The sequence below is a fragment of the Peromyscus eremicus genome, chromosome 22, assembly GCF_949786415.1.
Source record: "Peromyscus eremicus chromosome 22, PerEre_H2_v1, whole genome shotgun sequence".
NCBI lineage: Eukaryota > Metazoa > Chordata > Mammalia > Rodentia > Cricetidae > Peromyscus > Peromyscus eremicus.
The window spans coordinates 24,543,287-24,558,223 of NC_081437.1; the positions used below are offsets into that span (position 1 = coordinate 24,543,287).

Sequence of the window (14,937 nt, forward strand, 5' to 3'; positions counted from 1 at the left end):
GAAGTTGAACAATGATTATTGGGCGGAGGGAGTTACTGTTTCAGGGGTACAGAGCTTCTGTGTGGGATGATGGTGATGGTCACAGAACATGAACATAGTTGATGTATACTTGAAAATGGTTAAAATGGCAAATTTTGTATATACTTTATCATAGATTGGGGGGGATTACTTTATTTATTTTTGAGACAGGGTCTCCCTGTATAGCCCAGACCAGCCTTGAATGTGTATCAGTCCTCTTGTGTCCATTTCTCAAGTGCTAGGATTACAGGGTATGGATCACCACAGCCCCAGCTACCACAGAATTTTTTTGTTGAGATATATATATATATTTTAATGTATCCCTTAAGGCCAGACCTGGTTGATGGTGAAGCATCCTTGACCTGTATCCACCAGCTGCCAGCGTGTGACATGTGACACCAAAATGAACTCCAGCCACATTGCCAAATGTCCTGAGGGGAGCAGTAGTGTTTCCCTAGCCAGAAACCACTGGTGGACTCTGCTCAGAATGTGTTGCTCCAAGCAGAGGCTGAGGGGGGTGCTGGGTGTCGAGGAAGCAGGGGAAAGTTATCTTGAGACAGGGATAGATAGGGTCTTGTTTGGCAGCGGGACAAAGGGCAGCAAACTCTGAGAACTTCTAGAGGTGAATGCCTTAGTGGACTCCACCGGTCCTCAGGGTGAAGTTGGGCCCAGCAGCTGCCCACATCTGCCATCTATGTGATGAGGGCTTTGGGAGCTGCGCCTAGGCTGTGGGCGGGGCTTACAGACCCAGAATGGGGCATGCTGGGTGGAGGAGACAGACAATGGCAAAGGGACCCAGTTTGACTGAAATCTGGGGTCTCAGTGTCACAATTTCCAGAGTGCTCCCTCCCCAGTTCTGCAGGGCAGGAGAAGGGGTACTCGATGCTGCTGTTGCCTCTCTGATGCTGGCACTACCGCTCTGGTCAGTGCCTCCTGAGGTGGCCAGCAGTGACCGGTGGAATGTCCGTCTCAGGGCCGCTGTCTTCTTCAGAGGCACTGTCGAAGGAAAGCAAACAGAAACAGCTGGTGTGACATTTGCATCTGACGTGGCAGCCCGGGGCCAGAGCTCCCTCTGGGCTCACAAGGAGCTGCGCATTTGCCCTTTTAACCTAGTCTTTGCCATTCATGAAGCGATTGGGAATATTTATGGAGCGCTGTTGGGGTCCTGCTCTGTGTCCAACTGGCTCAAACCAAGTCCCCACGTCCCAAGAGTCCCAAGAGTCCGGGAGCTGATAGGGACAGAGGAAGAGAGGAAGCTCAGGCTAGATAAGCAGGTCTGGCTCTTAAAATGTCCCTTTTAGTGAGCCCCTGGCTCCTCCCAGAAACTGGAAACCCACTTCAGTTCATTGACTGCAGACCCGATTCCTTCCTCTGGGTAGTTCCTGTAGGTGGATTTCCCTGCCCGGTTACCCAGGTCCCAAGAGCTCTTGGGAGCGGCCATACTTAGCCCAGGGTTCCAGTGGGTAAGGGGAAGCAGGGGTTTGCCACGGTGTGTAGGAGTCATGAGTTCACTTGAATCCAGGTCAGTGGCTGAGTGATCACTTATCAGAACCAGAAAAGGAAAAGAAGTGGTCTGGGGACGTAGCTCAGTGGGTAGTGTTGGCCGAACGCGCCCGAAGCCCTGGGTCCCACCCCCAGCGTTGTATAAACTAAGCACACTTGTAATCTCAGCACTCAATAGGGTGGGTGGCGGGGAGGTAAGGATCAGGAGTTCAAAACTAGCCTGGACTAGGTGAAACCAATCTCAAAAAACAAAACCAAGATAGGAACCAAAGAGTCGAACCATAAAGGGTAGAGTGGTTAGGAAGAGAGCTTTGGGAGCAGGAATGGGGCTGGAGATATGGCTCATTGGTAGCATTTGCCTAATACATGCAAGGAAGGCTCTGGGTTTAATCCTGGGCACCAAAAGGAGGTGGAGGGGTGTGGACCAATAGGAAGGAGTAGATCCTTCAGCCACCGAGCTGATCCTAGGCTTACAGCTGTGTGGTAGGTTCCCACTTCTGGGTATATCTGATACTACTTCTGAAGGGGGGTCCTTAGGGCAGGGCTGGTGGAGAAGTACCTATGTGGTGTGACTGAAAGATTGTGTGGCCAGGCAGAGAACCCTTGGGCTAGGCTGGGTCCCAGAGCTAGCACTCCTGGCTTCCTGGGCTGTGGAGCTGGCAGCAACAGAAGTGAGTCCTGGGGTGAGGAGGCCACGTGGTCCCCAGGCAGGAAGTAAGCCTCTGTGGGATGATCTCACACAACTCTGTAGGGCAGCAAGGAGCTAAAAGAGAGAGCAACCCTGAGAGATTGGCTCTATTCAAGTGTGCCCTGTGCCCACCTCCCTGTAGCACGTGCTGGCCTTGTGGTACCTGGCACCACTGGTTCCTAGAAAGTGTCTACGGGGCAGCGAGGCATGGCCTTCTCTCATGCATGACTCAGCCTTGCAGGGGGACAGACTGACACAAGGAGAGTGCAAAGTGCAGTCTCAGCCCTGGGGTGGGTTGGACACATGGCATGGGAGCTTAAGTAAGTGAGTGGTCATCTGTTTGCTCGCTCCCCTTTCCTTCCTATAGCTGCCCAGCAGCTGCAGCAGTCTGGCAAGGCCAGTGGAGGCCTTCTCCTTCCCACCAGGCACTTCCTCTTCCGAGCAGCAGCCTTCCGGAACCCCCAGCTGCTGAGGCATGCAGTAATGAAGCTCCTCACCGCTTTCTCTTTCCCAGACGAAGAGCCCTCAGCATAGCCTGGGAGACCAGGGGAAAAGCCAAGAGGCCAGCTGCTGGGCTCCTCAGGGGGGTGGCATAGTCAGGGGACACTGGGTTTGCTGTTCTCTCCCAAGGCTTTGGTCCCTGTTTGTCACCTCAGACTTCTCACCAGATAGCAGTGGACTCACAGTCCCCATCCTAGACCCCAAGTGGAGGCTGTGAGGTAAGGGACTAGCAGTTGGTGCCTCTTGGGCTATATGCTGGTGCTGTAGCCTTTTGGAAGGGAGTTTGGCATTTCTCTCTACACTTAGCCCAGCCAATCCTCCTGGGACTGCCCTGCAGATAGGCTTGGCTATAGAGAACTGGAAGTAACTCATTGTAGCTCACTACAGCAGGAAACGGATCAGCCCCAGTACCGACGGCGGCTGGCGTGAGTCGCAGAGCATCCGCCAAGCAGGAGGCAGAGCCATATGCACGGCTGTGGAGAGATGCCACTGTACTTATCAGGGGAGAAGTGAGCTGTGGAACATTATGGGTAGCATGATAAAACACGGTCTTGGATCTCGTTATGTGTGGGGCTATGTGGATAAATGCGTAACTTACATGTGACTGCGAAAAGTCTAAAAAGGAAGTCCAGCCCTTTGGCACATGCCTGTAATCCCAGCACTTGGCATGCAAAGCAAGAAGATCAGTTCAAGGCCAGCCTCAGATACATAGTTTGTTTGAAGCCAGCCTAGGCTATATGAAACCTTGTTATATTTCATTCTTAAAATTATTTTATGTATATGAGTGCTTTGCTGGCCTGTGTGCATGATCATCATGTAATGCCTGGTGCTTGTGGATGCCAGAAAAGAGACTAAACCCCCTGGGGGTAAGCCACCATGTGGTTGTTAGCAATAGAACCTAGGTCCTCTGCAAGAACCGTTAGCCACTGAGCTGTCTCTCCAGCCTATGAATGAAACAGAAAACCTAAAAAGACCGAGCAGGCTCCCATACACGACACCTAGCACTCAGGAGGTGAAGGCACATGGATCTCTGAGTTCCAGGTCGTCCAGAGCTCCATGGTGAGACCCTGTTTTCTGGAGGGTGGGGATGAGGACTGAAAAGGACATCTGTCAAGCTGCTAATAATGATTCTCAGGGAGGAAGTAACTTGGGGTGTTAATATCGGAGTTCTAACTTTTTGCTTGTTTTTTTTGTTTTTCGAGACTGTGAAGCTCTCTGGCTGTCCTGGAACTCGATTTGTAGACCAGGCTGGCCTCGAACTCACAGAGATCCACCTGCCTCTGCCTTCAAGTGCTGGAACTAAAGGCGTGCGCCGCCGCCGCCGCCACCACCACCTGGCTGGAGTTTTAACCTTAAAAAAACTATTTTCTTTGAAATTTTTTGTTTATATTTATTTGGTTTGTGCGTGCATGTGTGCGTGTATCCATGAGATACGGAGAGAGGGACAGAGGAAGAGAGAAACTGACTGACTTGTGTGGAGGTCAGAGGACAACTTGCAGGAGTTGGTTCTTCCCTTCTATCTTGTGGGTCCTGGGCATCAAACTCGGGCCATTAGGCCTGGCAGCAAATGTCTTTATCTGCTGAGCCATCTTGCCAGCTCAGTTTTTCTCTTTTGACATTTTGGTCTGTGCAATTCAAATTTTTATGGGGCTGGGATTTTGGATTAATGGGTAGAACACTTGTCTAGAAGTACAAGGCCCTGGGCTCACTTTCCAACACCACGTAAACTGGGTGTGTTGGCACATGCCTAGAACCCTCCATTCCTCAGGTGGGGGCAGGAAGATCCGGAGTTCAAGGTGATCCTTACCTACATAGCAAGTTTGAGGCCAGCCTGGGATAAATGTGACCCTATCTGTCTGTCTGTCTGTCTCTCTCTGTCTCTCTTTGTGTCTCTGTCTCTGTCTCTCTCTCTCTCTCACACACACACACACACAACTGTGTGATGTATGTCTGATTTTTATTTCTAATTAAATTTATAAATTTATTTTTGTTTTGTTGAGAGACTCTCATTATGTTGTCCTGGCTGGCCTAGCACTCAAAAGTTCTGCTTGTAGCCAGGCGGTGGTGGCGCACGCCTTTAATCCCAGCACTTGGAGGCAGAGGCAGGCGGATCTCTGTGAGTTCGAGGCCAGCCTGGTCTACAGAGCAAGATCCAGGACAGGCACCAAAACTACACAGAGAAACCCTGTCTCGAAAAACAAACAAACAAACGAACCAACAAATCTGCTTGCCTCTGTCTCTGTGCCTGACCCATTACTTTTATAATAGAAAAAAAAATCCAAGCAAGGTGATGCATGCCTGTCAAGCGCACCACACAGGAGGCAAAGACAGCAGGGTCAGGAGTGCAGGGCCAGCCTTACCTCTATAATGAGTTCAAGGCCAGCCTGGACCATGTGAAGCCAAGAACAGCAAAGACTCGGGCGAAGCATTCATTGATCAACTGCAATCACCTTACCTGACAGGAGGGGACGGGAGCCTTCTTTTGGTTTGATTGCTTTGGGTTTTTGAGACTGAGTCTCCTGTGCCGAGGTTGGCCTCAAACTCACTCTGTAGCTAAGGGTGACCTCGAACTCCTGACCCTTTTGTCTCTACCTTCCAGATGCTGGGCTTCCTGGCATGGCCACCATGCTTGGCTCAGGTCTCACCTGGGGCTTGCTGAGCCAATTCTGCCCCTGCTCTGCGCATCCTGGCCCTGAGCATTTTCTAACTGCGGGGTTGCTGAGCGCACCTTAGCCTGTGAAGGTAGCAGTGTCTGCCTGAGGCAGGGACCCTGAGCCAAGCACCTCCAGTCTGCCAAGATCTCCTGACCCCTTGCCTCCTGATGGGCAAGAACAGAGAGCACTCGGACACACACACACACACACACACACACACACACACACACACACAACCCTCCTACAGGGACATGTGAGGACAGCCCAAGTGAGTGAATCCTGATTTGATTTCCACCAGTTGGAGCCTTAGCAGGTTCTGACCTCAGGCCCCAGGGGATGAAGCAGTCTGTTGTCTTTCCTGGCAGACCTATGCCCAGGGCAGTTGCAGCTCAGGCTGGAGCCTGCTTAGGGCCTTGGAGAGCCTGGGTCTCAGACCCTATGGGGGCCTGATTTGGGGACAGAGCCGCTGTGAGGCTAGCTCAGGTCCAGAGAATGCTTCTTAGTGGGGACTTCTTTGACACCCCTGCCCCTCCCCCCACCGTGAGGGCATAGGAGGAAGTCTCTGAGAGCTGAAGCCAGGCCAGCCTCGGGGCCTCTGAAGTTGATCTAGTGGCATTCATTGGAATTTTCCGAGGAAGGGTCCAGTTTCAATGATGGAGCATGAGGAAAATTTTTGTTTTGTTTTTTGGTTTTTGTTATATATATTTTTTTAATTTTTATTTTATGTACATTGGGGTTTTGGCTGCATATATGTTTGTATGAGGTGTCAGATCCCCTGGAACTGGAGTTACAGACAGTTGTGAGCTGCCATATGGGTGCTGGGAATTGAACCCTGGTCCTTTAGAAGAACAGTCAGTGCTTTTAACCGCTGAGCCTTCTCTCCAGCCTCTTGTTATATTTTTACTTATTATGTTCATCTGTATAGGGCACGCGTGCACGCACACACACATACACACACACACACACACAAACACACACAGTGTGTGTGGAGGTCAGAAGACAACTTTGCAGAGTGTGTTCTCTCCCCTATGGCAAACATCTTTATCTACGGAGCCATCTTGCCAGCTTTTAGTCTTAAGGCAGAGAGAGTCTCATGTAGCCCTGGCTGCTCTCAAACCCAGTATGTAGCTGAGTGCTGGGATTACAGGCGTGCACTGCTCTGTCTGGTTTACACAGTGCTGGGTATCGAACCCAGGGCTTCGTGCATCCTAGACAAGCGCTCTATCAGCTGGGCCACATCCCTAGCTGCAGGATCGTTGGTTTAGAAGTGGGAAGCCTGAGGAGTGAGTTGGGCTGCAGTGCGGTATCCCTGGGGTGGTGGGACCAGGCCCACCTGCTTGATTTCCACAGTTCCCTGAAGCCTCTGATCGTGCCAGCAAACCTGTGACTCCATCTGCTGGCGTGGAGACACGCGTAACCGCCCGGCACTCACGCCTGTCATTAGAAACTCAGGACCTAACCCTTACATTTGTCTGTTTTCACCTGTCCAGGTGGAAAGCAGTGACACCCCCAAGGACCCCGCCGTGACCAGCAAGTCTCAGCCCATGGCCCAGGACTCTGGCTCCTCAGATCTGTTACCCAATGGAGACTTGGAAAAGCGGAGTGAACCCCAACCTGAGGAGGGGAGCCCGGCTGCAGGGCAGAAGGGTGGGACCCCAGCTGAAGGAGAGGGCACTGAGACCCCGCCAGAATCCTCCCGAGCTGTGGAGAATGGCTGCTGTACCACCAAGGAAGGCCGCGGAGCCTCTGCAGAAGAGGGTGAGTCCCAGCCTGAGGGAAACCTCTTCTGGGCCCTCTGAGCCCCTGAGCGTCTCAGGCTCGGGTCTGTGGCAGGTTTCAGGAAGATGGGCAAAAGTGGAAGCTGACCATCTGCTTGCCAAGGCAATGGTCTAGAAGCTACTGGATGAATACAGCCTGTGTCCATGTTCACTTGGCCCACCCAGGGTGCTAAACAGTTAAACATTAGTTGCCAGTCTTTAAAAAAAAAAAAAAAATCAAGAAATTCCACATGAAAATCTGGAGTTTTGGCTCTTCGTAGGGAAGAAGAAAAGCTGGCTCTTGCACCGGGCAACAGTGGGTTTGCATAATGCCAAGGGATGCTAAGCTGGGGTAATAAGTGCCCCCCCTTCTTTCTATGCTGGTTGTATGCCTCAGTTTCCCTCCACTGCCAGCTGGCCTGCTGGCTTACTCTTACACATGACCTGCCTAGGCCCATGAGGACCACCCAGGCCATGTTTCCCTGTCCCAGTGCAGAGAAGCCTGCCTGGCACACTGTGGTTTGGATGACTCCGGGGTGAACTGCCGCCATGTCAGTTGTGACAGCGGACACACCGAGGGGGCGGGCCGAAGGAGGCCGTCTGCGCGCTGCCCTGCTCAGACCTCTCCATCTGGGGGACTCGGTGGCCCGGGCCCTGGAATTTTGGAAAGTTGCCCACTTTTCTCTTTCAGGTTAAGCCAGAGATTTCAGGGCCAGGCAAGCTGTAAACAAGTGAGTAATGAGGACAGCTAGCATTTGTCCCGGGCTTCACAGTTTACACAGCGCCTCCTCCTCCATTATCACATTGATACCCAGGGGCCCTGCCAGGTTGTTTTGCATATGTACATTTTAATTTCAGAACGTCTCCCCTTCCAAGTGTGTATGATGGCATGAGCAAATTGATTAATTGGCATAACTTATTTTGTATGACTCCAAACCTAATATTTATGCAGAAGAGGGAATATTTCCAGAAAAAGAGGTTTCCAAACTTATTTTGGAATTTCTTTCATTCATTATTCAGCAAATATTTGTGATGCTCCACCATGTGCAAAGCACGCTCTACGTTTTGTTCTGTTTACTCTTCCAAATGGTCTTGTTCAAGAGGTGTTACAAGCCCGTCCTAAGTCCAGGAAGAAAGTACAGCTTAGAAAGTGGCCCTGTTCATGCCTCCAAACCTGGCCTCTGGCACTTATTATTATTATTATTATTACTATTATTATTATTATTATTATTCTTTCAAAGGGTCTCACTATGTAACGCTGGCTAGCCTGGAACTCACTATGTAGACCAGACTGGCTTCCAACTCAGATATTGCCTCCCTCTGCTTCCTGAGTGCTGGGCTTAAAGGTGTGGGCCATCATTGTCTGGCCTCAACCTTGAACTTGATCCTGCTTCCAGCACCTCCTGGGATCACACAACCATGCACCCCATGCCTATTTTAATTAATTACTTGTGTGTGTGTGTGTGTGTGTGTGTGTGTGTGTGTGTGTGTGTGACTTGAGCGTGCCATAGCACACATATGGAGGTCAGAGGACACCTTGATTCTGTTCTCTCCTTCCAGCATGTAAATCCCTGGGCTGGAGCTCAAACTCAGATTGTTAGATTTGGCCACGGGCCCCTTTATCTGATGAGCAATCTTGGCTGCCCATACCTGTTTTTATGTAGTTCTGGGGACTGGGCCCAGGGCACTGGACTTCACACGTGCTGGCCCAGCGTTGTACCAGCTGAACTAACCCTCCAACCCAGGACTGGTCAGCTTCTGCTCCTGAGCTTCTGCTCTGCTCTGGTGCCCTGTGCTGGGTGGCTCTCAAGCTATCCCGGCTCTCAGAGGAGTGTTGGGAGAACTTGAGAGGAGAGAGGAGAGAGGAGGAGAGCCCCCACTTCCTGCAGTTCACAATGGCAGATATGCAGGAGACCTCAGCCAGCTCAGTACCCTTCCTAGCCAGACAGTGTGCTCCTGTGACTCACCTCCGGAGTGCTGGATCACACCAAGGCAGGTGCCCAGAGCCAGGGCCAGGGCAGTCCCTCCTGCTAGGCAAGATGGAGCCAGAGTGCCAAGGCTGCTTGCTCTTTGACCTTGAGGGTTTGTTTAAGGCTTTCCCTGCCTGTATTCTGGTTCTTAGGCACACAGTCAGCCAACGAGTGTTCACTAAACATGTCTGGTGTGTGCCAGGTCCTGTGCCGACCGTCCTGAACAGAAACCTGGCTCTTGTCCTCCAGGACCTCACAGTTGGTAGAGACTCTGCCCTTTCAAATGTGTTATTAGAACTAGACATGTAGCCCAGGGCTTAACTCCCATCCCTGCATTAACTGGTCCAGTGTCCAAATCTCAGGATTTGGGAAAAGGACAGAAAGTCAGGAGTTCAAGGTCATTCTCTGCCCATCATTTTTTAGGCCAGCCTCCTCTCTCAAAAGCAAAACAAATTAATAACAAAATCAGATGTGCGGTTGTGTACAGAGGACCGTGCTCCTGGGGTCAGGGAATACAGGGCTGTGAGGAACTAGGACCTCAGGACCTAAGCTGTCCCCAGTTATTCTGTCTTCATGGAGGGATGTACTGGAGCCTGTCACGTGAGGGCTGTGGGGAGGAGACAGTGAGAACAGACTGATTCCAAGGTGAGAGAATGGGGCACAGGGACCTGACAGAAGCCACCAGGAGGAAGGATGTGGGCAGGGAGTGGGTGGCAGGTGGCCAAACCAGGCTTTCCTAGCTGTCTTCTCGGGACCGAGCTGACAGGCTGTGATTGGAAAAGATGACCTTCCATGTAGATTCCCCAGCGGTTCAAAGGGGCTGGGAAGTGGGGTGAGAAGTCAGGGGGCTGCTGCAGGTGTGGGGAGGGAGCAGTCTGCCCTGAGAAGCAAAATGGATGGAGAGAGATGAGCAAATGCTGCTGTCTAAGAGGTAAAGAAATGGCAGCGTTGATAAGCTGGGTCGGGAACTTTCAGACAAGTCCGAACATGATAGGCACAAACACCCCGAGTCTCAGCTTCCATCTGACCTTGGGGGCACTCCTGAGTGACCCTAGATACCCAAGAGAGGTGTGCAGCGGCCTCCTGGCAGCTCTGGCCTGTGCGTTGGTGTGTGGAGGCTGATCCCTGCTCCAGCAGTGGGCTGACAGTGCATGGCCAGCCAGGGACTTCAAATCAGAAAGGAAGAGACTCAGCCACAGTCCCCCACCTTCCAAGACTCTTGTCAGAGAGTTGTGGATGGATTTGTCTTTGGACCTCCAGCTCACAAAAAAAAAATGACACGGAGACTTATTATTAATTGTGAAAACTCGGCCTGTAGCTTAGGCTTGTTTCTAACTAGCTCTTATAGCTTAAATCAACCTATTTCTATTCCTCTACGTGCTGCCACGTGGCTTGTGGCTTTTACCTCTCCTCCTGCATGTCTTGTTCCCTCTGAGTCCGGCTGGCGACTCTGCCTTTCTTCTTCCCAGAGCTCTCTCTGTCCGGAAGTCCCTGCTACACCTCCTGCCTAGCTGCTGGCCATTTAGTCTTCTACTAAAACCAGTCACAGTGACGTATCTTTATACAGTGTAATCCAATGTCTCACAACAGAGTTCCATCTGTCCTTCCCGGAAACCCATCGCGCCTGCCAATACCGCACGACGACTACGCGCTGTACCCTCACTGCCCAGTGGTCCATGGGCTAGCTGTGTCAATAGTCCCTGGGAAGCCAAGGTGAAGGCTCTGCTCTGTAGGTCCTCATGCTGTCTGAGAAACCGCTCACTTCGGTCTCGTGCCATGTGAGGACGACCTTATTGTCTCAGGAAGCCAGGTGTACAAGCACACACTTGTAGTCTCAGAACTTGGTAGGTGGACCCCAAAGGATCAGAAGTTCAAGGTCCTCCTCAGCTACTTAAAGCACCGGCGTCCAGACTGGGACACAGGAAGCCTGGTAACAGACAGAGGAATGGCTGAGGGTCAGCATAAGGCTCCTCTGCCCAGGCTGAGCATGGGGACAGATATGGTCCAGTAGCAGTGCCTATATTAAGTCTAGATCTGCCCTGTCACTGGGATATTGTCTCATTGTGAAGAGAACTTGAGGATGGTCCTTGCTGGATATACTTGAGGCCCCTGACCTCTCCTGTCCCCAGGACCCGAGGTGTCTTGGGGTCATGTTCCTATCCTCCAGGGCCACTTTGGAAGGCACACCTGGCCCTGGGACCCTGGGTCTGCAGAGGGAGCCCTCAGAGAGCAGAGAGCCAGTGACCGCCCAGCATTCTGTGACGGCCAGGCTAATGTGCTGGCCAGGCTGGAGAGAGAAAGAGAGTGCATGCGTGCCTGTGTGCGACTGAGAAAACCAGCAATCGCTCACATGGGCATGCGCAGTCTGTCGGGGAGAAAATTCCAGAAAGAAGCCAGTTGGAAACTGTTTCGGGAAGTTTCCATTTGGGAGACCTTGGGGGCCGGAGACCTGGCAAACAAAACATGCAGTAGTGGTGATAGCGCACTTGGGAGTCAGGAGCCCCGAAATCGGATTACAGCTCTGCTCACCCGGCCTCAGTTTCCTCGTGTGAAACATTGAGCAAACTCAACCACATCTTCTTTTCAGCTCAGCTTTTCTTGCATTCTAATCAATCACTCCTGGTAAACATAATCCAAAGCCACTGGGTTGGATTTTTTGGGTGGGTGGGTGGGGGGTATTCAGGAAACTCCTAGGTCCAGTAGACAGTCCAAAATCCCGTGGGCCAGCTTGGGGGCCTCACTCGCCACCCTCAGCTTGCTGCATGGGTGCTGCAAGCTGTTTGTTGCAGCTTCAGCAGGAGCGTAGAATGCGAGCCAGGGCGAGCCAGGGCGGGCGCCCCCTCCTGGCAGCCTGGGTCCTGGGCCGAGCACCGAGGTCTGAGGGAGGGGCCGGTCGCAGAGGTGGGAGGCCCCCGGGGGCAGGCGTGAGGGGGAACCCCGTGGAAAGTGGGGAGCTGACTGCGGTGGGAGAGAGGCCGTGGAGGAAGAGAGGGAGATGTGTGTGACGGGTGAGACATGCCTTAAAAGGCCAACCACAGCCCTTGAGCTGGGAGGGGCGCACGCCCCCACCCACACACGGGTGACAGCCACCACGCTCCTCCCACGCACCGCCTCCACGGGGGCCCAGCAGCGACACGCCTCCCACCCACAGGGTCCACAGCCCACGGGGTGTCCCGCAGGGGCTCTGCTCTCCCTGCCTCCTCCCCACCCCTGTGGATGGGAGCAAGGCACACGTGGCTGTGGGGCGCTCTGGGCAGGTGCAGAGAGGGACCCCAGGTCGCGTCTGGTAACAAGAGGGAAACGTCCAGGCTGAAAATTCAGAGCCGTGAATGCTGCGGGTGGTTTCCGCTCCTGAGCTAGGCGATGCAGCAGGGGCTGTTTTTTCCGTTTGGGGCTCTTTTGTCTCCCGTACCCCCCACCCCTCCCCTTACCCACCAAGCGACGTGAGTGAGACAGCCTTAGTGACCTTCCTGCTGCGGGGCCCAAGCCCTGTATTTTCTCAGCCTCAGAAAAAGGCATTCAGGCACCCAGGTGAAAGGTGGCCGGGCCGAAGTCTCCCCCACTTGCTGGGAGAAGCCATCCAGCTGGCTGCAGCGGGGCTGGCTGGGAGAGAAGCTGGGCAGGCAGGCCAGAGCGGAAAGGAAGATTGTAGCTGCCCGCATGTCGGGCCTAGAGAAGCCCAGAGTCCTCCCTAAAGATGGCGCTGTGGGGACTGCTGCTCCCAGCCCAGATGTCCCTCCCTGGAACTGGAATCAGTGCCCAGTCCAGGAACTTTGAGGAAAGCCAGAAAAACAGGGAAGGAGGAGTCCCTTGGGGCGGAGGCATGCCGACACATATTGAGCGCCTACTGTATGCCAAGCCCTGCTCCATGCTCTAGTTGTTCACACCAGTCTTTAGATCATGTATCTCTTGGTTGGTGAGGAAACAGCGGAGGTTAGGGAGGTCATCCCGGGGCAGTTAGAATCCAGACTGATCTTGATGACCTGAGAGGAAACAGCGGAGGTTAGGGAGGTCATCCCGGGGCAGTCAGACTGATCTTGATGACCTGAGAGTGGGCCAGGAATGGAGGACAGTTGACATGTTAATAATGGAGCCATACTATTTAGAACTGTTTATAGTGAAGAGAGACTCTCGAAAGACGGAGATGCTTCACTTGGGTCTGGGCCAGCTGGCCCATTGCCCACGGCTGGGCACCTTTTCCTACCTCACGCAAAGAAGTGAACAGCCCGGCTTCTTCAGTCCAACCCCCCTCTGCCCCTCCCCCCTCCTGCTCCTTGCTTTGAAGGAGGGCCTGAGGCCAGCAGCGGAGGGTGGCTGCTTCGAAGTCCCTTTTTATGTACTTGGGACCAGGGTCCGTGGGCCAGAAACCAGGCCCCCGACTTTTTTCTTATTCCTATGTTCTTGGGCCTGGAACCTGGGCCAGGACCTCTCTGCTCCAGACATCGTGCTGGGTCCTTGGAGCCAGCCTGGCACCTGGTAGGCCAGCATGGACGACGCATGCTAGGAGCCCCTCCCCTCCCCCTCCCCCAGGCTCCTCTGAGCCACGCGTGAGTTGGTCGACAGCCTCCTTGTGCTTCCCTTTCCACAGGCAAAGAACAGAAGCAGACCAACATCGAATCCATGAAAATGGAGGCAAGTGTTTTCCTCACCCCCCAGGGGCTCTGGATCCTGATTCTAGAAGAAAGCCACCTCTCTGACCGACTGTGGCGAGTGTGTGTGAGGGGGGCCCGAGGGTGGGTCCCTGCCTCTTCTTTGCTGTCCCTTTGTGAGAAGGAGAGGAAGTGGGGGTGGAGGTTGGAAGTCCCCTAGCCAGGCAGCCAGCTCATCCCCCTCCGGAGATCAAGCACTTCCCCTCACTGCCGGGGTTCACGTGTGGCTACCAACTTCGAATCCCTCCTCAGTATTCTGGGGTCAACCCCCTCTGGCCAGGAGCCAGAATTTCTGTATTCTGTTTGGGATGAGTGACCCCTCTCCGTTTCCCCTCGAGGAGGGGCAAACCCTGCACGGGTACCTATGCCTACCTTAATGTCTGTCTGTCTGTCTTCTGTCCTAGGGATCCCGGGGACGGCTGCGGGGTGGTCTGGGCTGGGAGTCCAGCCTCCGTCAGCGGCCCATGCCAAGACTCACCTTCCAGGCAGGGGACCCCTACTACATCAGCAAACGGAAACGGGACGAGTGGCTGGCACGTTGGAAGAGGGAGGTGAGATGCCTTCTGTCCCCGGTGCCCAGTGTAAGAGCGGCAAACCAGAATTCGGTTCTAGCCGCTCCTGTCAGGCTGGAGCTGAGGCTGTTTCATCCGAGGATCAACCCGAGAATTCCCAGAAACCTGTTACTAGGCAGTGTGTGTGTGTGTGGGGGGGGGGTGTGGGAGTTCATTTGTCCTCTCGTGTTTGGGGGGTGCTAGCTGTGGATGAGGTAGCGTGTGCCTATGGCGGCGCTCCTGCCCATGTGGAGATGATGCTCTGATGGGCAAGAAGGACAGAACTGAAGGGGATTGAAGGCTCGGTGATGCCCAGGTGGCATCTCCATTCTCAGAGTGTCCAGATGTGGACAGCGTCCATGGAGAGAATTGACTTGGGTGCAGGGGGCAGCGGTGGAGACAGGGCAGCTTTGGCTGCATTTTGGTGATAGGATCGAGGGCATGTTGACGGGAAGGCTAGAGAGACACTGTCAGGTGTGGCCTGGACACAAGGTGATGACTGTGTTTGCTCTGGTGGGAGGACTAGTTGTTGGGATCAAGAGCTCAATGCCAAGGAGCTGCAAGCTGGACATCGGGCTACAGGTACCAAGGTGCAAACGAAACAAGGTCTGCAGAGCCTGCGCAGCAGAGGGCAGAGAGGCAGGGT

General features: G+C 53.4%; 1 protein-coding gene across 1 annotated transcript in view; it reads left to right on the forward strand.

The window, feature by feature from the left end:
* Window positions 1–14,719, forward strand: part of LOC131897318 (DNA (cytosine-5)-methyltransferase 3A-like) — a 42,482-nt gene extending 27,763 nt beyond the window's left edge. Inside the window, exons 3-6 of the mRNA XM_059248186.1 lie at window positions 6,855–7,122; window positions 13,680–13,723; window positions 14,145–14,291; window positions 14,627–14,719. Of these exons, the coding sequence (XP_059104169.1) occupies window positions 6,855–7,122; window positions 13,680–13,723; window positions 14,145–14,291; window positions 14,627–14,719 (552 nt within the window). The remainder of the gene's footprint in view (window positions 1–6,854; window positions 7,123–13,679; window positions 13,724–14,144; window positions 14,292–14,626) is intronic.
* The last annotated feature ends 218 nt before the right edge of the window (window positions 14,720–14,937 follow it).